The following is a 27,429-nucleotide window of genomic DNA, read 5'->3' as shown; positions in this document are numbered from 1 at the left end:
CTTTGACCCTCTAGCCCAACTAAAGTGATAAATTTTCACCATAACTTACAAGTATCTCTAGTACTAAACTTATTATTTTATATACTAGAGGCCCGATGCATGAAAATTCATGCAAGAGTAGGCCTTCCTTCCCCCAGCTGCTGGCACTGGCTTCCCTCTGGCATCTGGGACCCAGGCTTCCCTCCTCTGGCTGCCCACAGGCACCTGGGACCCCGGCTGGCTTCCCTCCAGACCTGGCTTTATCAGGAAGGATGTCCGGAATGATGTCCTTAAGACATCTGGTCTAATTAGCATATTACCTTTTTATTATTATAGATTGGTTTATAGTTTTTTGTGTACTTGATTCAGGGACTGCCTTATATAAATGCTTGGGTTCACAGTGAATCACCAAAATGTTTGTTGAATAAATGAAACTACTCCTAGTCATACTCCCATTTTTAAGTTAACCATTCAGTTATTTGTTTATCCAATAGATAACATTGCAACACTGTTCTATGGTGGCTAAATAATCATTTGAGCTTTACTATACAAGTAAGATTTAGATGGTGAATGTTACTACCTTAGAATCCAAAGTAATAATTTAGTTTAGTGATTTCTCTCCTTATAAAAGTTATCAATAAAATAAATTAACATTTTGCATGATTATTTGCTTATCAATTTATACTGCATTCACTAAAATGTAAGCTCTAGGAAATATAGGGAATTTTTTTTTTTTTTGCCATTGTAGTGTGTGAAAAGGGGAGAAAGAGGGAAGAGAGAAAGAGGGAGAGAGAGAGAGAGGGAAACAACAATGTGAGAGACACATTGATTGGTGTGGGATTTTTTTTTTTTTTTTGCTATTGTATATCTTCAATGCCTAGCACAGTGTCAGGAATATAACAGGTTCTTAATGAAATACATCTTGATTAGACTTAACAAATATTTTTCTAAAAGTAAACCATATGCCAGGGTCTTTACTACATGCTCATTATTTAATTTCAAATAAAATGTAAATATTTCATGATTTAAACAACAATGCTTTAAAGTAATATTATTTAATACTAGAGGTCTGATGCACCAATTTGTGCACTGGTGGGGTCCCTCAGCCTGGCCTTCGCCCTCTCGCAATCCGGGACCCCTCAGGGATGTAGTTAAACGTAAAGCGACAGGTAGCCAGGGAGGCGCCCAGACCCTGGGCCGGGCGCCTCACTGCTACCGCTTATCCCAGACCCGCTGAGCCTACTGAGCAGCGCTCCCTCTGTGAGAGCGCACTGACCACCAGGGGGCAGCTCCTTCATTGAGCGTCTTCCCCCGGTGGTCAGTGTGATCATAGCGACCAGTCAACGGTTGATTGGTCCAACAGTCGTAACTGTCGCTTAGGCTTTTATAGATAGATAGATAGATAGATAGATAGATAGATAGATAGATAGATAGATTCAAAATGAGACTCAGAGAAGTTAAGTAACTAGCTGACAGCCAATAACTAGTAAGCACTTATAAAGCTTCTATTTAAACTCCAGAGTGTTGGGTACCACTCTCCCTTACATGTTTCAACCTCCCAATCTAAGTACTCATTATATACTCAGTAAGGGAAAGTAGCTCAGCTTCTTTGCTCCCACTTTCTCCTATTCTTTTGTAATGGAATTGGATACTTAGGCACATTCAATTGACCAAAAAAAAGTTGTTGTTTTTAATGAATCAGTTAATACATGCAGGAGTAAGTTAAATAACCTGAATAAAACATAGCTAGTTATTCAGACATGTTTTTTAAACATGCCACAAGAAATATTATTGGGTCATCAAACACTATGTTTTATAGATAAATTTTTAACTTTTGAGAGAAAAGGGGAAAGAGAATAAAATGGGAAAGAAAATGCTTCATATTTGGTTTCCACTTATCCAGTGCATTTATATACTAATATTTTCACTTCATAACACAAATTTAATGATATATTTCCAAATGTTGAAGAGAATATTCCTAAATTATATCAAAATCATATCATTTTAGATACTACAAATTAGAAATTATTTTTAGAATTTTATTTTAATCATCTCTTTCTATTGAGACATAATAGGGTATCAACTTCATATTGAAAAACTAGATGCATTCTCCTAAGATTGGGAATAAGGCTAGTGTGTCTACCCTCCCTACTACTATTCAACACTGTACTAGAGGTTATAGCTGATGGAATAAGACCAAAAAAAAACAACAACACAAAAGCATATAGATATAAATGATTGCTATCCCTAGATAACATAATTTCATATTTAGAAAATCCCAAACTGATAAATAAGCAACTAGGAGTAATAAGTCAGTTTAGCGAGGATACAGAATATATTATCAGTGTCATGTTACTATATATTGTCAGCGTCATATTACTATATAATTGCAACAAACAATTAGTAATTAAAAATGTTTAAATAATTTCATTTTTATAATAGCACCCCCCAAAAAAGACTTAGGCAAAAATCTAATAAGTATATGTGAGATCTGTATCTTGGAAAAAAAAAAACCCTTAAAAAAACACACAAAGAAAGTGATGAAAGTAATCAAACAAGGCAAATAGACGTATAATGTTCATGAATTGGAAAAAAACAATACCTTTAATATATCAATATGTCAAATTCTCCTAAACATCTAAAGATTTAAAACAATTCCAATCAAAATCCCAGCAGGATAGCAGGATATTTGTGTAGAACTCAATAAGCTTATTTTAAAATTTCCATGGATAGACAAAGGAGCTAGAATAACCAAAAGAATTTCTTAAAACTGTAACAAGTTGAAAGAAATCATACCATCTGATTTCAAGACTTACTATAAAGTGATAGAGATCACGGTGGTGTGGAATTGGAGAAGGAATGGCCATATAGTTCAGTGGAACAGAATAGATTCTAGAAACAGATCCACACATATATGATCAATTGATTTTAAACAAAAATGCAAAAACAACTCAACAGAAAAAGGGTAGTCATTTCAACAGATGAGACATCCATAGGCAAAAAAAAAGAAAAACAACCCCCAAAAAGACTCAATTCATAGTTCACACCAAATAAATATTAATTTAAAATAAACCATAGACCTAAATGTAAACCCCAAAGTATAAAACTTTTAGAAGAAAACATATAAACTTTTGTAACTTTGAATTAGACAAAGATTTCTTAAAATTAACATCAAAAGCATGATCCATAACAGAAAAAAATTGATACAATGGAGTTCACAAAAATTATAAACTTGTTCTGTGAAAGATACTGTTAAAGGAATAAGGAGATCAATCAAAGTCTAGAAAAAAATATTTGCAAAAGATATCATAAATGACTTATATCCAGAATATATACAAAACTCTTAAAACTTAGTAACAATAAAACAATCCTATTTAAAACACAAACAAAAATTGTGAACAAATACTTCATCAAAGAATATATACAGATGGTAAATAAGCACATGAAGAGATTTTCAAAGCCATTAGTCATTAGGGAAATGCAAATTAAAATCACAATGAGATACAACTGCACATCTATTAGAATGGCTAAGATTAAAAAATACTACCAATTCCAAGTTCTGACAAGGATATGCAGTAACTAGGGCTCTCTCATACATTGCTGATGGAAATGAAAATGAATACAGCTACTTTGGAAAACAGTTTGGCAGTTAATTATAAAGTTAAACATACACTTAGAGCATAAGACCAAGCAATCCTGCTCCCAAGTATTTGCCCAAGTGAAGTGATGACTTATATTCACAAAAACAAAATAAGTACAAGAATATGCTGTTTAGCCTGGCCAGCATGGCTCAGTGGTTGAGCATCGACATATGAACCAGGAGGTCACAGTTCGATTTCTGGTCAGGGCACATGCCTATGTAGCAGGCTAGATCCCCAGTGTAAGGTGGTGTGCAGGAGGAAGCTGATCAATGATTCTCTCTCATCATTGATGTTTCTATCTCTCTCTCCCTCTCACTTCTGCTCTGAAATAGTATGAGATTGGGGTAAAGATGTACCGGTTACTAATGCATATTTTTTTCAATAGATGGAGTTACACATATTTGATATATATGCGATTTGATTTGTGTGCTTTTTTGTTGTATTGACAGCAAGCTTCAAAACTTCATATCTCAAATTTTCTAAAGGTGTTAACATCATAGATATTTTTACGCTTAAAAATGTCGAATTTCGTGCCAAAAAAAGAGCATTTGCGGTAAGTTTTAATTCATTACTTTATTTTGAAGAAAAGTGCTGCTGAAAGTTATCATATACTTCGGGAAGCTTATGGTGAACATGCTCCATCTCAAGATACTTGTGAACGCTGATTTAAACGCTTTAAAAGTGATGATTTCGACGTGAAAGACAAAGAACATCCAGGTCAATTTGAACCACACTTTGATCGTAAAACGGCCAGAATGGGCCAGAAGACATAGCAAAGTAATTTTGCTTCATGATAACGCACCATCACACACTTCAAAACCAGTTAAAGACATGTTAAAAGGTCTTGCCTGGGAAGTATTAACCCACTCACTGTATTCACCAGACCTTGCTCCTTCAGATTACCACTTGTTGCAATCGATGGCACACGCACTTCCTGAGCAGCACTTCAAAACATACAAAGAAGTGGAAAATCGGGTCTCTGAATGGTTTGCCTCAAAACAAGAAAAGTTCTATTGAGACGGTATCCACAAATTACCTGAAAGATGGGGGAAATGTGTAGCTAGCAATAGACATTACTTTGAATAAAGCACTTTTAATGTTTCTCTTGAAATTACCATGTTTTCTTTGATCACAAAATCTGCATTATTAACCAGTACACCTTTACATATATAAAAGAATATGCTGCCTAATTGATAATTGCAGAAATTGAAAATATCGTTAAAACCCCTTAACTGAATAAACAAACTATGGTAGCATTTTCCATTTTCTAGAAATATCTTATTTTTTATTTGCTCCTATTTATTGTCTTTCTTCTCATAATAGAGCATTAGCTTCCCCAGAACAGCAGGTCCTTGTCTGTCTTATTCTATGCTGAATCCTGAGTACCCAGAACAGTGACTGGCATATCACAGGTAAAAAATAAATATTTATTGGATATTAATGATAAGAAAAATAACATTTGGAGGACTTTCTATGTTGTTAATGTCATATTACTATATACTAGCAATGAACAATTAGTTTCTGATAGAACTGAGCTTATCCCAGACCTATTGGTTTCCCTGCATTTGCCCCTTCACTGTGGTCTGTTCTGAAATAGTATGAGATTGGGGTATTGTTTGCCACAGAATTCTGTTGACTGAATAGACCCTACTATTGCTATTATTTTACAATGTACCCTCTGTCAGATATCAAGTTCCCTTTTATAAATAGCTTTGTTTCTAAGTTCCAGTCTGTTCATTTAGATTATTTGCCCATTCCTTTGCCAATGCCAAACTATTTTAATCACCATTGCTATAAATAAAAATTGTTAGCTGAAATACAAGTTTCCATAAAATAAATGTATACCCATTCATTAATCTTCTTCAATGTGGGCCTGGCTATTTTTGGACCTTTGTTTTCCTACATGAATGTTAAAATTAGCTTGTCGAGTTTTATGAAATGAATTTGGGGGGGATTTTTATTAGAATTGTATTAAAATTAGGTTGATTTGGGGATAACCATGTCTTTATAATATTGATCCTTCACTTCCATGCACATAGCTTTGAAATCTCCTTTCATCATATTATCCCTCCACTACCTCTCACTATTGGTGTCATCTCGCTACTCCCTCTTTCCTCTTCATTTCTCAATGACTCTTGTTCAGGCCTCACTGATATTTTTTTCCCAGATCTACAAAGACAATTTTTCAAAAACATTCAGACTACTTGGAACTCCTCTTCTCCAATATCTTATCTTCCATTATACTTCATCTAGCTATTCCCATAGTCAATTCTACCCCTTTATCTACTTATATAAAAACCATGGGTGGTGTTCATCACAACCTGAACCACCGCGACCAAGCAGAAGGAAGTCAGTCCTGCAGGGGTTGTCTTGGCAACGGCTGCACCCTCCCCTGAGCTGTTTCCTGGAGCGGTTTCTGGGGAGGGCGGGGTTTGAGGCAGGAACCCACCCTCGGAGCGTGGACCCACTGAATCCTGGGTCGCTTTGCCAAGTGCTGTGCCCTCCCCAGCTGTTTCCGGCAAGGGAGGGGTTTGAGGCATGAACCCAACCTCAGAGCGTGGACCCACTGAATCCTGGGTCACTTTGCCAAGGGCTGCACCCTCCCCGAGCTGTTTACTACATTATCGAAGCTGAAGTATTAACAGGATCTGCAGAGGGAGAGGCTGTTCTGATTCCAAGAATTAATTTGTCCCCATCTGACACTGGCCTCCCATTTAAATTGATTCAACAACGGTTTCCCGTGATGCCAGCATTTGTGATGACTATTAATAAATCACAAGGACAAACTCTAGACAAAGTAGGCATATTCCTACCTGAACCCGTTTTTGCACATGGTCAGTTATATGTTGCTTTCTCTCGAGTTTGAAGAGCATGTGATGTTACAGTTAAAGTTCTAAGTACTTCATCACAAGGGAAATTAGTCAAGCACTCTGAAAGTCTTTTCACTCTTAATGTGGTGTACAGAGAGAATTAGAATAAGTTTAATCACTTTATCAGTCATTGTTTGCATCACTGTTGTTTTTATATCATGTTTTTGTTGTTTTCATATCATGTTTTTGTCGATTTTATATCATGCCTCTGTTGTTATATCCTTTTGTTACTGTTTATTTATTAATAAATTTATATATTATTTTCATATACATTTTACTAATTTCCTTTCATCTCTCACATTTCTATTATAGAGAAAGGGCAAATAGCAATATTAAAATATTTATGCTAATTAATTCCCTTTTTAAAAAATATATATTTTATTGATTTTTTACAGAGAGGAAGGGAGAGGGATAGTTAGTTAGAAACATCGATGAGAGAGAAACATCAATCAGCTGCCTCTTGCACACTCCCCACTGGGGATGTACCCGCAACCAACGTACATGCCCTTGACTGGAATCGAATCTGGGACCCTTGAGTCCGCAGGCTGATGCTCTATCCACTGAGCCAAACCGGTTAGGACAATTAATTCCCTTTTAATGTACATGAATTTTGTGCACCAGACTACTAGTATTACCAATAATTGCAATGACTGCAATCCCTTCCATTTTATTTTATTTATCTTATTCATCTAGTCTCTTGGAATTTTAATTTCCCAATACATACCTCAGAGAAGAAACTGTTGGCACACCCATATAAAGGATTTGATGAAGAAAAAAGTGAAAATAATAAATAGGTCTGCTTTGTTGTCTCATGTTATGCTTGAATACAATTAATTCCTTTATTACTGAAGACCTGAAACATTGCTTCATATTCCATTTATTTGTGTGAAGTTTCAAAGTAAATGAGAAAAAAGAATCAATTTGTTCTAAATGTATGACCATCTGAGTTCATAAAACAAAGCAAGAAATTCAAAGAAAAGCATCTCATTCACTGCTGAAACAGCATAAATCTTCTGGTGGTTATTCAGAAATATGTATCAAGAGTTTTTAAAATATTAATTTCCTTTGGCCGTCAATTCCTCTCATAGGAATTTATCCTGAAGAAGCAAAATAAAATGTGGGTAACATTCCATGCATAAAGATGTTCACTACAGTGTTATTTATAACAACAATTAATGCCCAAGAGTAAGAAAATGGTCCAATAGTAAATAGCTATTGTATAGTCATGTTTATAACATCTTAATGATATAAATTGCTTTATAGTGCTGTTCTGCTTCTTTAAAAGCAAGACATGAAAAGTATATATGGTACTAACTTAAATTATGCTTCAAAAATAGAAAATAAATAAACCTAGAAGTAAATATGACAAAAGATTAATAGTATTTGCACTTTTAGTAGTAAGATTATGGGTGGGTGGGTGAATGTGTTTTCCTCTGCTTCTAATAATTATCTATACTTTCCAAATTTACTACATTGAACATTGACTACTTTAATAATCAGTAAGGGGAAAATAAATTTAAAGAAATGTAAAGAATATAAAGGAAATAAAACAGAGTTTAAATAGTCAAGACAGATCATTTTTTTTCCTCTTACTGAAGTTTTATTGTGAATCCTATATAATAAAACGCTAATATGCAAATTGACCAAAAGGCAGAATGACCAGTTGGTATGACGTGCACTGACCACCAGGGAGCAGACGCTCAATGCAGAGCTCACAGCTGGTGAGCACAGCGGTGGTGGCGGGAACCTCTCCTGCCTCTGCAGCAGTGCTAAGGACATCTGACTGACAGCTTAGGCCCGCTCCCCCCTAAGCCATCAGTCAGACATCCCCAAGGGCTCCCAGACTACAAGAGGGTGCAGGCCGGGCTGAGGGAACCCCTCCCCACCCCAAGTGCACGAAGTTCATTCACTGGGCATCTATATTTAAATAGGATGATTTACTTTAACATCAAATGAGTGTTCTGCTGTATCAGTAGTAAATTTCCACATAAGAACATTTAATACAGGTTTTTCAGAGAGAAAAAGGTACAAGGATGTTCAGTTTTCATAGTCTCTTGCAAATGCACTAGTTAGCCACTATTTTTGGAGGTTTATATATCAGCCCTTGCAATATAGCACTGCATGCTCCAAGTTTTTATCACTTCCTAAAAACACCAAGAAAAGTAACCCAAAAGCTAGACCTGTTTATAAAGTATATTTGATGCTGTGATTTTTAACATTCATTTAATGAAGTCAGTCTTTGATGACTAATATTTCTTTGCCTGCTAGTACCAAACCCGAAATAAGGTTCCTGACTAGATTACATTCATGCAGGTCTCATTTTAACGGAAATTGGAGAGATGGAAAAAGATTACAAGAAGAGACATTATGAAAACAGACCTCACAAGTCAAACTTAATAGTAAAATCATTCTCTTTCATGTAGACAACCATGAAAACAAATATCCTGTGAGCTAGAGATATATACTGTATCTTTCCAGCAGATCTTTATGCTTTCTTGAGACAGATTTCCATAACTATATAATGTGATTATAGTTGATGAAGCAATGGCCCACAGAAAGGCTGATAAAGCATCAGGCTCCAGGAAACCAGATAAACATGTTCATGATTTCTAACTGTAACAAAGGTAGAATAGTACTGGGTATGAAGATAGAATCCAAAAGACTGGGAAAATATTGGTTCCTCCAACTTTAAAAATAAGCACCAACTGTCTTATTTCAGTAATCCCTCGGGACACATTCATGTTACTTGCTTATTGAACTGGTAAACAAGACTACGAAAATAGGCTGCATGACTTCAACATGTAATATGAATATTTTATAACTCTGGAAGAGATATTTTAAACAATAACAACAAAAACATAACTATAAAATTAGGGTTGGAATTTAATATGGCCCAAAATTAAAAAACATTATAATTTCAGGGTTTCCACTAAGTCTCTATTTAGCAAAGGATATAATGAGGATAGACAATGCTGTTTTTTTGAAAAGTAATAGGTCTCATTTTGGAGGAGTTTGTGGATTCTTGTGTGTGGTAGGCAAGCTGAAGGATGCACATATGCTGTGCATAAAGAAGAAAAGACTAATCTCCTTTATGAATTTAGAAATCCTGGCTTATAACACTTTTAATAAAATGTTCCCCCCTCCTCCATATAAATTGACTATACTGTCTCACATTTATCAGTAGTGTGTGTATGTGCCAACTGTAAGTTACTGACTGACATGACACAGGAACACCCACAGAAGAGTAAGAGGTTGTGTGTTTACCTCACGATAGTAGAGATCTTCATAGGGAACCCAAACTTAGAGTGCCAAGACTCAGTCTAGTACATCTGGCTAAAGCCTCTGCTGTAAGTTATATTCTCAAGACTCAGTAACATAGACTTTGGTAAATGCACTTTGGAATTATCGATTGTCTTGATGGAACAAGCTGGACAATCCTAGGGTCAGGTGAGCTCCTGTAGGTAGCATATAGGTTTTCCTAAGGTGGGTGGAGAGAGAAATATTGTTCCTCTTACTATGAAAGAAAAAAAAAACACCAAAAAAGGATTATTCCCATGAAAGAGAAGTACAACCCAGAAGCAAACCTAGGAACTAAAGTTTATCCTTGAGCAGCCCTCTGTGTAGGGTGAAACCTTTCCCCCAGTTCTCCTAAAATGCTGAGATAAATCATATTTAGCTAACAATGTTCAGAGCTCTCCCATAAATTTAATTCCTTCCAGTTAAACCCCAAACTTCAGTAAACATTATACACACAAAGTCCTGTGTCAGTGATGTTGTAGGGAATTGGGAGAATCAGCAGTAAAGTTACGTGGCTGTTCCTGAGCCCTCTTCGACTGGAGCCAGTGGGCCAGGAACCGCCCTGAGCCAAGGAAGACTCCAAGTTCCCTAAACTCCAGATGCTGACCACTGTCTGACACATAATGCAAGTTGCAGTTGAGAGAAAAAGAGAGAAGCAAGCAAGAAGGTGAAAAAGCAAACAGGAGAGATTGACTTGAAAGAGGAAATTAAACAACCTCCTCACCTTCTCCTAAATATACTAAAAAATAGATGACCCTGAATGAAGAAGGCAGAGGTTAGGTTATAGGGCTATGCTTTCATCTGCTTAAAAAAATCATATCACTATGTGTACAAAGTTTGTGCAAAGTCTTTCATGATTAGCTGTCTCAGTATAACAGAGTGATAACTGATTTCTTAAGATTATATTTTAATGTTTGTTCAAAGCATATGTATTTAGTTCTTTTCATCAATACACTCTCCCATTCAAAGCAGATTTGAACAGGATTATGAAATCATACACTGTTAGAAAATGTAAATGATGAAGTCATGATTAAAGACAGATTATTATGATCTGAATTTTTTGAAAAGTCAGTACACAGAAACACAAGCAAAATCATTAGAGAGGGCTATAAAATTGACTCTGAGTTTTCCAACAGCCTAAGCAAAGGGAAAATAGAATGAGTTACAAGAATCATATTGTTTTTATGATATAAACATCTAATTGTATAGGAGAAGAAAAGCTTTTTCCTGAAACTGAGGCCCTGTGAGAATTGTATAATGATTTACAGGTTTTTATAGAAGAAATGAGATAGAGAACATACCATAATAAACATAATACAAGTCACCTCCTATAGGTTCTTACTGTATTCCTCAAGGAAGCCTACCATACCAAGCTAATGCTTCAGTTTCTAAAGCATACTTTTTGTTCTCAGTTATCTATTTGTATTATTTAATAATCTTTAGATAACAAAAAACAACATATTATACCTATTTATCTATGTCTCTAGAAACAAAACTGTATCACTGTTATATATACACAACAAAACAGTCCAAATATGGTCATGACTTTTTAAATATTCCTAACCTAAAACAAAAGCACAATCTTCTTACCGAAACCAAACTGAAGGTATCCACTATTTCCCTCACCTGTGATTCTTTCACATTTTCAACAGTAAAGTTGAACCAGACTCGGAAGCGTGGATTACAGGTATCCGGCCTAATGAACAAATCATACTCAAACTCAGAGACCTGGTCCACCCGTCCAAGGTTACCTGGTAATAAAAATTAAGAGAACTGGGTTTTAATAGAAGTTCATGCAGTTCAAGGGTACATACATTTAAAATATTAGGAGTTCTTACAGTGACATTTGTCATCATTCAGTACTTATAGGTACAGTATTCACAATCTCTAAGGCTGCTGACTCCAAATGCAGAGCAGAGGCTTTGAGCTAAGCCAGGCTGTGATGCAAGCAGCTTTTTCAATCCTTATCACCTAGCAGATCGTTTTGTCTTAGATTGGGATACCGTATAGAGCATGTATCAAGGACCAATAAAGCAATTAAGAATTACAACCAAACTTCAGTTTCCTAGTTTGAAAAACAAGGATGATAACACCTTAACATTTGAATTAACCTATGTGGTATACAAGCTACTTCTAATATATTTGATCTTATTTAACTCTCAAATGCAATAGGGCTATGCATTTGTACTGTGTTTGGTATATCTCTCAACTTCTATCAGAATATCTTACAGGTTTTAAACAAAAAAATTAGAAGTAGTTACTCTGTAAGAATAACAATGATAAATTTACAAACAACATTGAAATTATTTTCCATTTTCTCCAACAACAGAACTAACAGTTATATTAAAAATGTACAAACTTAACACATTAGGGCAGATCACGAGCATTCTCGTGTTTTCATATTGCACGGTGTTTTACATAAATGTTAAAGGCACACCTTAAAATTAAATACCCATTGCATTTTGAAGTTATTTATTACATGCTCTTACAAGCTAATATCTTTTTAAAGTATGATACTTTGTAAAACGTTTTCTGTACTCGTTCAGTAGAAACTTATCTGGCCATTGGGTAAAGCTAGCAATAAAACTACTGGTGCGCAATGTGTTAAGTTTGAGTTCCATTCTTTGTATCTCCTCTCTCAGATATTCAAATGAGTAGTTAATTGCCCAAAATGTTAATAGTAAGATAAAATAAAATAAAAAAGAGTTTGATGAATTCCCAAACCAGATCATCAACAGCTAAAGAAGAGTAAAGATGACTACAGACATCAACAAAGCAATTGACTGAGAAGTTAGTATTGTATTGCATTTGAAGAGCACAGCAATATGTTGCTTTAAAATGAGCTCTAGTGTCTTTGGTCAAAAGATAAAATACCAAAACAACTCAGAATTGAACTTTAACCAAACATAAACAGAAAACCTTTAAAGCAAACAGGGAAAAGGAGCTATGACACATACAAAAGAACAACAATGAGAATGATCATTGACTTTTTCTCAGAAATCATGGGGGATAGTAATGAAATCGTTAAAGTGATGAAAGAACAAAACTCTCAATATTCAATATCCAGTGAAAATATCCTTAAAAATGAGGGTGAACTAAATCATTTTCAGATAAACAAAAGCTAAGATAATTCATTTCTAGCAGACCTGCATTACATGAAAAGCCAAAAGATATTAGATAGAATGCATGTCTATAAGAATAAGTGAACACCATAAAATATTAAATAGTATTTAAATGTAAAAGACATTGTCTCATAATTTTTAAAAAGGCAATTGACTGTTTAAACAATGACATTTAAACAATGACATACTTTGTATAAAGCTTGAGATAGAAGCAATATTGATACAAAGAAATATATTGCAATGGGTCAAGCAAGAATTGATGAGGGATCACATGAAGCAGTGAGAAGAAGGAATCCACTGGTATATATTAAGGCATAAACGTTTCTTCCGCACTTGATACTTTTATTTAGATGTTTAACTTTCATAGGAAAGAAGGGGCAAAACAGTCACAATTATGGAAAAAGGTAATACTGAGATTTCCTTTCAGCAAAAAAACAACAACAGTGAGGTCATCTTAGATATGAATTCTTGAAAGGTTGGATTATGATTTGGCAGGTTTGGACTAGATAATCAAAGGTTCCTTCCAACCAGAGGTGGGTTTACTATGAAGCAAATGAAGCTTAAGCTTTAAGGTTCCTCACGTACAAGAGCCCTTATGAAGGCTGAGAGTTGCAGAGAGTATAATATAAAGGAAAAGCAAGGCTGCACTTCTTTGAAGCATATCCTGTAAATAGCCAGAGATTTCAGCAGAAAAAGACCTGAATCCCTAAAGATCCAATAATTTATTGTGATATTTATTTTGAAGATATAATTTTATATTAATAATTTTGTGAATTTTTCTTAAAGACCACCCTCTGAAATTATATAAGCTTCAAGCTATATAAAACTTAGAATGGTCCTTGCTTCCAGCTCTGGGCTTCTGTGGCATTAAGAAATAGAGTTGTAGTATGACTCATAGAGTTGAGGGCATATTTCATCTTCATCTACAGAAATTGATTTTCCAAGTAAACAAACAAGATGATTTCCTTAAAATATATTAGGAGCTATTAACTAGCAATTAAACACTGAATACCAGTACATGATGAATAATTAATGCTTTATATCTCACCATCCAATGATGAATAAAAATAGAGATTTGAAGGTTGAGTGACATTTTCAAAGTCATTCTTCTTTAAAAGTTAAAAATGCTTTCTGGGTACATATTTTTAAGTGGATGGACTATTGATTAGAATGGCAGTCAGAAGACCTGGTTATAGCTCTGGATCTATCATTGATTACCTTTGTGACCTTGGGCTTATGACAGAATTACCTGTAATGTAACTCTGATTCTCACATCAACTTCTCAATTAATCTTCTCTTACTCAGTCTGTAGAAACAAATTCCTAACTGCTCTTCACGCCCACAGCAAGACCTCCACTCTCATATCATATGATTTCCACAGAGCTGCCTTTAATGGATTTCTACCATTTAAAGAATGAAATGCGAAATCAGCCTATCATAAAAAGTCTCTAGGCCCTTAAATACCTGTGCAAATTCAGGTATCATCGGAGTTCCTGGGGGAAGTGGGAGTTAATACACAGATTTATTCACTGTTACACAACCATTCTGCCTTGGCACATTTACTTAAGCTATTCTCATAGTTTGGAGCCCTCTCATCATCTATGACTTTTCATTGAAGGTATCTTCCAAGTTATTTTCAAAAATTAATCTTTCCCCATCATCTTCTCATATCTTTCACCATCACTTTCTTTATTACTCATTTATAATGTCCATCAGATGGTAAAGTGGTTGAGGACTTTAGCAGTGAATCAGACAGTCCTGGTCTCAAGTCTTTGCTCTACCACTCACTAAGTTGTGTAACTCTGGGAAAGTTATTTAACCTCCTTGAAATTCAGCTTTAATTTACTAAGTGGACCATGTGTATAAGGTATCTTCTACATGCATGGAAATCAGCATAAATTCAGTGAAGAGGAAGCAGTATAATCCATCAGGCTTCCATGTCTAAGTGAACTGGGCTTACCAATGAAGTTCATTATTTGTTAGTGGAATGAGGGTAGAATAGAAATGACGGGTAAGATATTTCTGATCGGCTTTCCCAGTTAGTAATAAGGCACTATTTAGCTTCCCATTTGGCTTTTTCCCCCCCATTTGGAACTTTGGTATTCTCAGCAAGTAGCCCCAAAAAGGAAAAGTATTGGATGGTATGATTCATGAAAGAAATTCCACTCTAGACCCAAACAGGGTGAGTTACTCTCCTTTGTTTCTAATGGAAATGTTCAAGAAGTACTTTCTGAAAGTTAGTCAAATTGATATATGAAACATCTTAATTCTCTTGTTTGGAAAGTAAACTAACCAACTTCTATCTTTAATGAAATATTCACTTAAATATTTATTTATTTATTTATTGAGTATAAATTATAGGTTAACATAAAATTATTATTATGGTTATGACAGTGAACAGCATAGACACGGTCTCTATCCTTGGGTTCTTATGCACTCATTGAGAATATAAACATCAATCTAATCACTTGAAGTATGACAAGGGTTATGAAGAAGAGATATATTCCTGGTATCATAATAGCATACAATAGGAGAAAGTAATCTAGTTTACAGGATGAAAGTAGGCTATCCTTTTTATTTTTTAATCCTCAAGGGGATATGGGGTTTTTTTATTGACTTTTAGAGAGAACGAGAAACATCGATGTGAGAGAAACATTGATTGGCTGCCTCCAAAATGCTCCATGACCTGAGATCGAACCTGCAACCTTTTTCTAAAAACATAGATAGATAGATAGATAGATATAGATATAGATATCTATAGATAGAGATATATAGATAGATAGATATATCTTACCTAATAATAGACAAACATGTAAATTAACCATCCCTCCACTATGCTCACCAGCCAATCAAGAGAGCATGCAAATTAACCCAACAAAGATGGCAGTTAATTTGCATACGTAGGGGCAAAGCGGCGGAGCGAAGACTGAAGGCTCCCTCCAGAGCTGCGAACACTGAAGGCTCCAGCTGGAGCAAAGGCCTGGGTCCCGGGTGCCGGAGGAAAACCTGTGCCGGCAACTAGGGGAAGGGTGTATATATATATTTCAGAAAGGAAGAGAGAGGGAGAGAGAGACAGAAACATCAATGATAAGAGAGAATCACTGACCTGTTACCTCCTATGGGCCTCCTACTGGGGATTGAGCCTGCAACCCTGGCATATGCCCTGATCAAACCGTGATTTTCTGGTTGATAGGTCAACACTCAACCATTAAGCAACACTGGCCGGGCAAACCAGCAACCTTTTGGTGTACAGGACCATGCTCCAACCAACTGAGCCACCCAGTCAAGGCTAAGCTATTCTTGTACTCAATGTTATGAATTGAATGTTTGTGTCCCCACTCCACCAATTTCGTATGTTGAAAACCAATCTCCCAATGTGTCTGTACTTGGAGATGGTGCCTATAAGGAGCTCTAATCCAGTGACCAGGACACTGTAAATCACTCCAGTAATCTGCTGACACCTTTATTTGAAGGAATATAATTTGTTACCAGTAGGGGAAATTTGTATCAACCACAAGGGAATAAAGGACTAGCTGAAGGTGACTAGTTGAGAGTTGCAGCTTGGTGACTAGATTGGTGACGAATTAGCCATAATAGCTGGTACAGGAAGAGAAGAAGGTATGAAGAAGAAAATGTTTTAATATTAAGTTTGAGGTATCTGTGAATCATTCAAAAGGTAATATTCAATAACCACTCATTTTTTCTTTGCACAAGATTAGAACTATATAGATCATACACTGAGTGGCCAGATTATTATGACCACCTGACATTTGTAGGCAAATTAGCTACAATTTCACGCTGAAGTTGCTAGAAGGCCAGATCATTATAAATGTCTGAATAGCACAACATACCTAAGTATCATTGCTGATCAAGTTCATCCTATCATGTTGATGGCGTATCCTAATGGAGATGGCTTCTTCCAACAAGACAATGCGCCATGCCACGGTGCTCGTATTGTGCAGGAGTGGTTTCAAGAACATGAGGGAGACTTGACTTTGCTTAGGTGGCCCCCACAATCACCAGATCTCAATCCAATTGAGCATTTGTGGGGCAAAGTCAAAAGAGCCATCAGGCAGCTGGTTCCACAACCATCAAATCTCACAGAACTGGACAGTGCTATTTATCAGGCATGGCGTCAGATTCCTCGCATCACCTTTCAACATCTCGTGGAGTCAATGCCAAGAAGAATCGCCGCAGTATTGAAGGCAAAAGTTGGCCCAACGAAGTACTGATGGGGTGGTCATAATAATCTGGCCGGTCATAATAATCTGGCCACTCAGTGTATATGACAATTGCAATTATTTTTGCAATTTCATTATTTAGAAAAAGTCTAAATTTCATTTCTGTATCTGAAATAAAAGCATTAAATCCATGGAATTTCTCATTCCATAGTAAATACTACTTGAAAATTATGTCCTAGTAGTCTCTAAACATATTTTGGCAGAAATTAGAGTCAATTTGAGATTTCAAAGATCTCTTTTGAAATGCATATGGGTCATCAATTTTTATAAAAGAGTAAAACAATGCTGCATCTTAAGTGGAAACAATACAACAAACACAAGAAGATCTGTTGTCCTGACTGCAATTAGTCACAGAGATTTAGAGGCCTTCCTACTATCTCAGAATATCAGGAGCACTGCTCACTAACAGAAAACTTGGTTGAATCCATCTTGGACACCAATAGTCCAAATCTTCTGAAACAATTTGCAGGTATCTTAACAAAAACTCCAAGTATTTGCAACTACAGAGGTTGTACTAGGCAGACTTAAACATTTTGACTTTTTAATATCTACAATCATATTCCCTAAGGTTAAATTATGTTTCCTGAAACTCTCCATTTTGTGGGTCAATTTGATACTTACAGCAACAGGGAAGAAAAAAATATATTGAAGATGGGGTTTTGCATAGCCACTCAAATCAAAGGTGACAATTACCTTGATACAAGAATAAATAATAAAGCTTGAGAGTTTTATTAGTCCCAAAGTAATTTTCGAGTTGCATAAAATATTCTTTCTTTCAATATATATGAAAGTACTTTTACTTCTCCTTCCCTATACATTTAGTCTTCATAAAATATTCAACATGTTGCTTCCAATGTCAATAAAATGTATCTTTTACTGGAAGAAGGAAAATCCATTTTGCAAAATGATAGGGAGATTACCCAGCATAACTATAATTATCAGGGCTGGGGGTTGGGAGAGAAAGGCACAGAAAGAGAGAGAGTGGTTAAGCAATTTAAAGTTTTCTTAAGCCACACACTGCATTTTCCTACAGAGGATTTTTAAGGTGAGAAATAGACCTTAAGATCTTAGATAGGCCTGAGGCAATAAAAAAAAAAGGTCAAACATTCTGCGAAAAGGCACTGCTATCTTCAGAACAACAACTTATCAGCCAGTTTGCAGAGCCTCCTTATTTACAGCTATTGGTCCCAAAGGAAGTGCACCTGAGTGTGGGCCTCGATTACTTTGTAATGAGTTTGCCAGGAATGATACAGAAAACAAATTTGTAACTGTGTGCCATTCACAGCTCAGAAACCTTAGCAAAGACTTTTTCTTCTGGTAAGGAAGAAGGGGGAGATGGGACACAATGGAGAGGAAGAAAAAATGCAAAGAGAAGAAAGGAGGCCTAACAATAAAAAGCCACCTTCAGCCCTCGCCGGTTTGACTCAGTGGTTAGAGTATCCACCGGTGGACTGAAGGGTCGTGGGTTCTATTTCAGTCAAGGACACGTAACTGGATTGCAGGCTTAATCCCCGGGAAAGAACCAATTGATGTGTCTCTCTCACATCACTGTTTCTCAATCTGTGTCTCTCCCCCTCCCTTCCACTCTCTCTCAATGGGGGTGAAATATCCTCAGGTGAGGATTAACACACACACACACACACACACACACACACAAAAGCCATCTTCAGTTATGCTACTAATAAGCAGCCAAGACTCTGCGGAAGACTGAGTTACCAAGTTTACAAGCGTAGTTTGGAAGATTCAGGGATTACCCACCCCAGCTCAAAGGCCTTATTCTAAGGCAACTCCATAAAATGCTTGTTTCCAGGGGGTGGACTTGTACTCTCACAGATTAGCAACAAAAGGTCAAGGGCTACCCTACACAACTAGGACACCTACATATAGTGTGCTCATTGACAAGAGCCTATTCCATCCCTCTTAGTGCATAAAAGTGCATACCATGATAAATGAGGAGGGTAGAGAATTAAACTTTATCCAAGAACTGTCAATAAATCTATTGTTGGAAATATATGTGAATACAGTCAGTCCTCGGGTTACATCGGACTTGACGTACATTGTTTCGTGGTTACATCGCCATCTCCCATCCTATATAATATCCTATATAATAAAGAGGTAATATGCAAATTGACCATCACACCCTCGCACAAGATGGCACCCCCATGTGGTCACAAGATGGCCGCCCCCATGTCATCACAAGCTGCTCCATGTGAGTGATGTAGGTGCTTATGTAGATGGGTTCCAACTTACAGCGAAAATCGCATTACATCATGCCATAGGAATGGATCTCAGACATAACCCTAGGACCTACTGTAGAAGTAGCAGAGGTAATCTTTGTCTTTTAATGAAGTAGTTTTTCAAAAATAGAATTACACAAAGTGCTCCTCTGTTTTTGTCAATATGCTGCCAGGTTTTGAAATACTATTTTTCATCCAAACGATAAAAATCTTGACAAGTAAGCAACAGAAAATCACTAATACACTTGCAGCTGCATTTCAATCTATACATATTCTTTAAACAAAACAACCAAAGAACAGGCTGGCCTAGCAAAATCATTGCACCATTTGGGCCTCAACTTCAAGATAATTTAAAAACCCAATTTTATATTTCCATTGAAATTTTTTGACAAGTATTCAAATTTAAAAAATGAAAATCCAGATGAGAAGATGGAGTAAAAACCTACATGTGAATTTCAAGAGCTGAAAATCAAAAAAAGGCTTCTTTCCAACTTCACACTTGATATTAACAAAACAAACAAACAAAGAATCTTCAGTTCTTCTATTTCTAAAAAATGTAAGTGTGTATGGAATTTGATGTCAGAAGTCTCTGGTCTAAACTCCTAAAATCGTAAAAAGGAAGTTCTCTGATAACAGAATTAAAATCAACAAAATGAAATCTGAGAAATACCTCAACAATTATCTATATATATAAAAAGCCAGTGACTGTAATGGCCGGTCACTATGATGCCCACTGTGGCCAGGGAACCGGCCCGATCAGGGGGTGGGGCCAGCCGGCCAACCTCACAGCCCCTCCCCCCTGCCGGCCTGCCCCTAATCAGACTCTCCCACCCTGATCAAGAGTGGGGCCAGCTGGCCAAACAAACCCTTCCTCCCCCCCCAGCCAGCCATGCGCCCGATCAGCCCGCCCCACCATGATAAGCCTGCAGCCCCTCCCCACAACTGGTCACCCCATCCATGATCGCACCTCCCACCCCAATAGGGGGCGGGGTTGGCCGGCCAACCTCCTGCAGCCCCTCTCCCCAGCCGGCCACACCCCTGAGGGGCCCCCACCACCCTGATCAGCCCACAGCCCATCCCCCTGGCCAGCCACACCCCTGATTGACCCCCACATCAATAGGGGGCAGGGCCGGCCGGCCAACCACACATGGCCCCTTCCCCAGGCCACTGGCCCCCAATAGGCACCCCCCATCCCATTCACGGGCAGGGCCGGCCGGCACACTGCCCACAGCCCCTCCCCATGGCCGGTCCCACCCTAACCGGCCTCCCAACCCCAATCAGGGGTGGGGCCCACTGACCAATCACCTGTGGCCCCTTCCCCCAGCCAGCCCGGCCCTGACCAGGAATTTGTGCACTGGGCCTCTAGTAAAATATATTTTTATATAACTAAAGGATCAAAAAAGAAATAACAATGGAAAGTAGAAAGTATGTGGAACTTAATGAAAATGGGAAAAATATAAAAATTAAGTCTATTTATAAATTCTAATATCAGACAAGAATAGTTTTGAAATCAATAATGTGATAGACTGCTTTAAAGAAATTAGAAAAATAAGAGCAAACAAAAAAACAAAATATATAGAAGAAAATAAGTAATAAAAATTAGAAAAAAATAAATTTAAAAAAACAATAAAGTCAATTAAACCAAAATTTGGCCCTTTTTTTAAATGTTATTTTTAATTTTTTTTAAGCCCAGTCGTGTGGCTTGATGGTTGAGTGAAGACCTATGAATCAAGAGGTCAGGCTCAATCCCCTTAGGGGACATGCAAGAGGCAGCCAATCAATGTTTCTCTCATTGATGTTTCTATCTCTCTAGCCTTCTCCCTTCCTCTCTCTCTAAAATCAATAAAAACATATTTTAAAAGTTTTTTTAATATTTATTGTTGAGCGTACTACAGATGTATCCCCTTCTTTACCCCATTGCCCCCCTCCACCCAGTCCCCACCCTAACCCAGGCCTTCACTACCCTATAGTCTCTGTCCCTGAGCAATGCCTATATGCATATAACTTCTTTGGTTAATCTCTTCCCGCTTCACTCCCCTCTTCCCTCTGAGATTTGTCAGTCTGTTCCATGTTTCCATGTCATTTTATTCAGCAATTTATTTTGTTCATTAGATTCCATATATATATGAGATATGTTAACTAACCTGATTGTGGTAATCATTTCACAATGCATATGTAGACCTTACATATATACAATTGTTATTTATCAATTCCACTACAATAAAGCCAGAGGAAAAAAAGAAATGGAGTACTGATACCTGCTATAAAATGAATGAAGCTTGAAATATTATGCAAAGTGAAAGAAATCAGTCAGAAAAGACCACATACTGTATGAATCCATTTATATAAAATATCCACAAAAAAGAAATACACATAAATGGAAAATAAATTAGTGACTGCCTAAGGCTTAGAGGTGTGGGGAAGAATGGAAAGTAACTGATAATTAGTACAGTGTTTATTTGAGTGGATTACACAAATGTTTTAAAATTATATTATGGTGATGGTTACACAACTCTATGAAAATGCTAAAAATTATTAAACTGTACTATTTATATGAATGAATTTCAGGGATGTGAATTATATCTGAATAAATATGTTAAAATAAAAATAAAAATAAAAATAGAAAACGTTTCTAAGGAAATGACAATTAAGACAGAAAACTGAAAAAATACCCCATAGTTTAACACATATGCTAGAGCTAGGAAGATAGGAACCTCTCTAATCCAGGCCTAGAGTCCAGAATTGGGCTAAACTACTCTTGGCCTTCATGGGGGCAGGGAGAGCCCTCTAATGATGAAATACCATGGCTCTGTGGTTAGAACCAGGTTTAATTCCTCACTCTGCCAAATACTTGCATTAAGACTATGGCCTCATTTTATTCATCTATAAAATAAAAAGAAACATAATTTTCAGTACGTAAGAGGCTTTTAAAGAATACATGTAAAGCTTCTAGCACTGTTCCTTATGCATAGGAGAAATTCAACAAATCAAAGCACTTATTATTGTTATTACATTCAGAACTTTGCTGAATACTACTAATTACCCAGCTACAATATTAATATCCTATTTCAGGATGGAGATGATACCAATATACTCTGAGATTATGTGCAACGAGAATTCTAATCTTACTGCAAATCATACAGCCTAAATTGAACTTCAGCTAACAACTTTTAAAAACTATTTGTAAGGTGTGTGTTTTTTTAATCCCATATACCACCTGCTCACAAATTCAGCCCCCTCTGTAGTTCTCATTAGGAAGAATGCCAAAACAACAAGCTAGAAAAAAATGTCACAAAAATGAGTACCGCCATAACATACCTCTCAGAATCACTAAAAATCAACAAGCATAATTCCAGAGTGCATGGGAAATGCCAGAAAAAAAACGTATTTCCTCAGGCTATACCCACATAAGTTCTGGGAAAAGGTAACAGGAACAAAGAAGGACCTTCCTTTCGATATTACAGTTCATTAGTTAATCTCGGAAGGATTGTCAAATGTGAATGCAAAATATTTCATAAACCTTTACTTATCATGCTGTTGATTTTCCAAAATATTCCAGAAAACATAGGTAAACGTTTTTCTAATTAGAAGTATAACAACATATAAATAAACACATTAATAAATAAAATAAATAAATCCCCCAAACCAACCATGCAGAGAAAAATCTTTGCTAATATCTTGGGGCACCCTCTTCATATATTTTTCTATGAATATTCATATTTTTACATGTTTGAGGTCAAACTATATAAAAAGTGTCACAACTGATTTTGCTTCATACAGGGTGGGGTAAAAATAGGTTTACAGTTGTTCGTATGAAAAATAATACGTTAATAGAATAAACACTTGTTGCTGTACAATAAATTAACTCAAAACTTAGCTGCTTCAAACAACAAATATTTATTGTCTCAGAGCTTCTATGAGTTTCTGAGATAAGCCCTTTCTACCTTGGGTTCCTGCTAAGTAACAATATTTTTTACCTTCTTTTAAGCCCTGTTTTTTCATTGAGGATTGGTGAAACACACCCTTAAAGTCCTCAGAGGGCCTATTATCTAATTTAGCACTCTGATATTCAATCTTTCTTAGGTCTGAACAAAGGATTTTACTGGTACAGTGACATCCTCAGTTTCATCTCAGGGATTCCCTGGATTTTCTGAGAATACCTTAGCTTTTCTCTTTACCTGGAAGAATTAATTTTAGAATCATTTGTCACTTGGAAAGGCTGAGAAATTTTGAACCATTGGGTCCTGGATCCTTCATGTCTAACAGTTCTTCCTTTAGTTTCTCTCTCTCTTCTCACATTTTACTATAAGCAGCCAGAAGTAACCAGGCAGCACCTGCAACATTCTGCCTAGAAATTTCCTTACCTACATCATTCTATTTTACTTAGTGCATTTTCTACTTTTCACATACTGCAATGACAGTTTTGCTAAATGTTCCATCACTACATGAAAAGAATCCTCTTTCCTCTAGTTTCCAATAAGATTATTTTCACTTTCCTTTATGCTTTCAACTGAATTCCTCTAAAAGGTAGACTTGTTTCTACCATTTCTTCAGTGCTATACAAGATTCACTGACACTCTAGCTAAAACACTGTAATAGTAGAATAGAGGGGATGAAGAGGTCCAGCCCAGCATGAGTACATAAATCTTTTCAACACTTCATTAATGCCCAAGGCATTCAGCTGAACAAAGAGAAAGTAGTAAATATCATGTCATAAAATATAATCTAACCCAGACTCACCTTAATAAAGACTAAAATGAAGCCCGAATAAAAACCTGAGGAAAGACAGCATTTGGAGGTGCGTCCTCTGTCATGATTCCCAAGACCACCCCCAGGTTTGGTAGTTCACTAAAAGGATGCAGGGGACTCAGAAGTTAAACTCACAGTTACAGTTTATTGCACAGAAGAGACAAAGCAAAATTGGCAAAGGGAAAAAATGGCACATGGAATGAAGTCTTGAGAAAACCAATCACAAGCTTCCAACTGTGGTCTCACAGTGATGTCACACAGGAAACAATTCTTTCACCAATGAATTATGACAACAACAGAAATTTTATCTACCACGGAAACTCGTCTAAGCCTAGGAACCTAGGGTTTTGGGGGTGGTTAGTCATTGAAACTCCAGACACCTAGAAGGAAAGAAGACTTTCACCACGAACTATCTAGACAAGCTAGTGCTGTGTTCTCTGCTGGTACCAAGCATGTAAAACATTCTTACCAGAAGAGTCCAAGAGTATTTTCAGAGCTAGCCAAGAGTCAGTCACAAAAACAGGCCCTCCTTGGTAATATGCAAGGTTTAGGAAACTCATGAAAGTGACTTAATTCTTTCTTGCACAAGTCCCAAGTTAGAGGGGCCTGGTAAACACCTTGGGCTTTCCATAGATCTTCCCTTACAGGGCATGTAACTAGGTTCATACAAGTTCAAGATATTTAATCAGTATTTCAACTGATATTGGATCAAAAATCATCTCATTGGATGACAAAATCAAAGCCAAGAGTTTCTACACTGTATCATTCACAATGTCCAGCTTACAATAAAACATTACTAGTTATACAAAGTAACACAAAGAGAAATGCAGTCAACAGAGAACAACACTAAGGGAGCCAAATTTAGAGCAAAACTAAAAATAAAGAAATAAAGCAAAGAAGCTAATAGAGAAAATAAAATAGAATGATAAATATATACATTAACATGTGTGTATATACATTAATATGTATTTACATACCTTAACATGTGTATATATTAACATGTATGTGTATACATATCAAATGCCTACTATGAAATTAAAGAAAATTTCTGTCCTAGTTTAGTTCAATTTTATTTTTGTAAATATATTTTTATTGATTTCAGAGAGGGAGAGGGAGAGAGAGAGAGAAACATCAATGATGAGAGAGAATCACTGATTGGCTGCCTCCTGAACACCCCACACCGGGGATCGAGCCCGGAGCTCGGGCATGTGCCCTGACCGGGAATTGAACCAGTGACCTCTTGGTTCCTGGGTGGATGCTCAACCGCTGAGCCACACCTGGCTGGGCTAGTTCAATTTAAAAAGCCCATTACAAATTCAGCTAAAACCTCTACCTCCATCATACTATTAATTTCCCAGAAATCAAATCATGTCAGTCTCCTACCTAAATCTCCTCAATAGTTTCCCAATGCACATAAAATGAAACACAAAGCTTTTATTATCCTCTATACTGCATGACCTAGTACCTGTCTACTTTTCTGGTTTCCTCTTTTGCCACTCTTTTGTCTATAATGCATTCTCCTCTTTTCAGTTACTATAACAAACATCTTCTGGGTACTGAAAATGTCAGGAGGAATACTTTGTAAAGAATATGTTTGTCTAACCACTATGCTGCACAATTGAAGCTAATTAATACAAAATAATATTGAATACAAACTTAAATTAAAAATAATTTTTTAAAAGACCTTTTTCCACACTGGCTCCATTCCTGCCTTCTCACGAATGCCTCCTTATCTTCCAGATCTCAGTTTAAAGGTTATCTCATCACAGAAGTCTTTCCTAACTACCCTAAAAGTTTCCATAAAATTTCTATCACTGAATTCTCTGTTCCCTTCACAGTCCTTCTCACATCATGCAATTGTACATGTGTTTATTAACTTCTGATTGATTTTTTCCCATCAGATAAAGCTCCTTAAAAGTAGAAACCATATCTTTTTTGTTCATTCATGTATACTACCTGCTTGCCATTATTTATGAAACCCAGAATGTACTCAATTAATATGTGTTAAATAAATGACATATGTAAATACCTACAACACAAAATGATCCCAGTAAATTTTCTCTTTACGAAATTACCACAGTGCTGATAAAATGTACATGCCCAGAGGCATCATGGATACTTTTATCATTTGTCTTCCCTTTCATAACATGCAAGTATCACATCTTAAAACAGCAAGAGCACAGTTGGAGAAGATTCCTTCAGCAGAAGACATAGCTTCAGTGGAGCCAAGTTTATGCATCAGCAATAGCTCTCATAGATTTGTAATGGGAAAAAGCTGCCCATTTATATGTATAATAGAAAAAAACAATTACACAGTTTCCTAATAGAGAATAAAATAAAGTAAAAACCAGGAAATACACAAAATCGACAAGCCAAAATTGGTGGTTACTGAATAAAAATGTACATGCTTAGAGTGGGATCAAAACATAGACTATATATAAGAACAAAAGCAAATTAAACTTTAAAGAGTAGCCAAATGGCAGTTTGTGGAGTGAAAAGAAACACAATAGTATGGTCCCCTAATTATTATAAATCACTCATAGAAATGAGTAGAAAACCACTGAAAAGCAAAAGAAAGGCAGATGCTTCACAAACGTCACTGGCCAGCATTATATCTGACCTTTTTGTATTTGTTTGGTATACATATCAATTCCTTTTTCCTTACCTCAGGTCTTTATCATGCTTCACCTGAACTGTTAAAATGTTCCATTACTCATCTCTAAAATACAAGCCTTACCCAACTACATACACCAAACCTCACAAATGCCTCAATGGCAATTTTCCTGGTAAAAAGGGAAGAGGAATACGATACAAATTCAATAGATATAGACACAAAACAGCTCTAAATCAGGTACTTGCTCATCTCCTTAAATTGAACAAATAATTTAATATACTGGATTCCAATTTCTCATTTTTTGGTGATAATAATACTCATTTCATATGGTTATACTAAGAAGAAATTATTAGTGTATATGTTAAAATCCTTAATCACCTTAAAGCACTCTATCATTATTTGTTGCATGAATGAACATAATCCAACCAAATAATAGAAGTCCATTACTCTATCCCCTTAATTTTATCCAGAGCAGTCATTACCTAAAATTTAAATATTTGTTATATTTACTTAAATATAGATTATAGCTATATGTGACATAAATTATATTTAACTATATAAAATATAAACATGTGTATAGCATATTTAAACATATATTTATGATCTAAAAATACATCATACATTATATTATTAATATACTAGAGGCCCAGTGCATGAATTCGTGCACATGTGGGGTCCC

General features: G+C 36.2%; 1 protein-coding gene across 2 annotated transcripts in view; it reads right to left on the bottom strand.

Annotated features, from left to right (window-relative positions):
* Positions 1-27,429, bottom strand: part of BEND5 (BEN domain containing 5) — a 1,007,185-nt gene that overhangs the window by 877,254 nt on the left and 102,502 nt on the right. For both annotated transcript variants that reach the window (XM_005872514.2, XM_005872513.2), the window contains exon 3: positions 11,414-11,538. In XM_005872514.2, the coding sequence (XP_005872576.1) occupies positions 11,414-11,538 (125 nt within the window). The remainder of the gene's footprint in view (positions 1-11,413; positions 11,539-27,429) is intronic.

The sequence above is a fragment of the Myotis brandtii genome, unplaced genomic scaffold (genome assembly GCF_000412655.1).
Source record: "Myotis brandtii unplaced genomic scaffold, ASM41265v1 scaffold382, whole genome shotgun sequence".
NCBI lineage: Eukaryota > Metazoa > Chordata > Mammalia > Chiroptera > Vespertilionidae > Myotis > Myotis brandtii.
The sequence above is the reverse complement of the archived record's forward strand: the minus strand, read 5'-3'. Positions and strand labels throughout refer to the sequence as shown.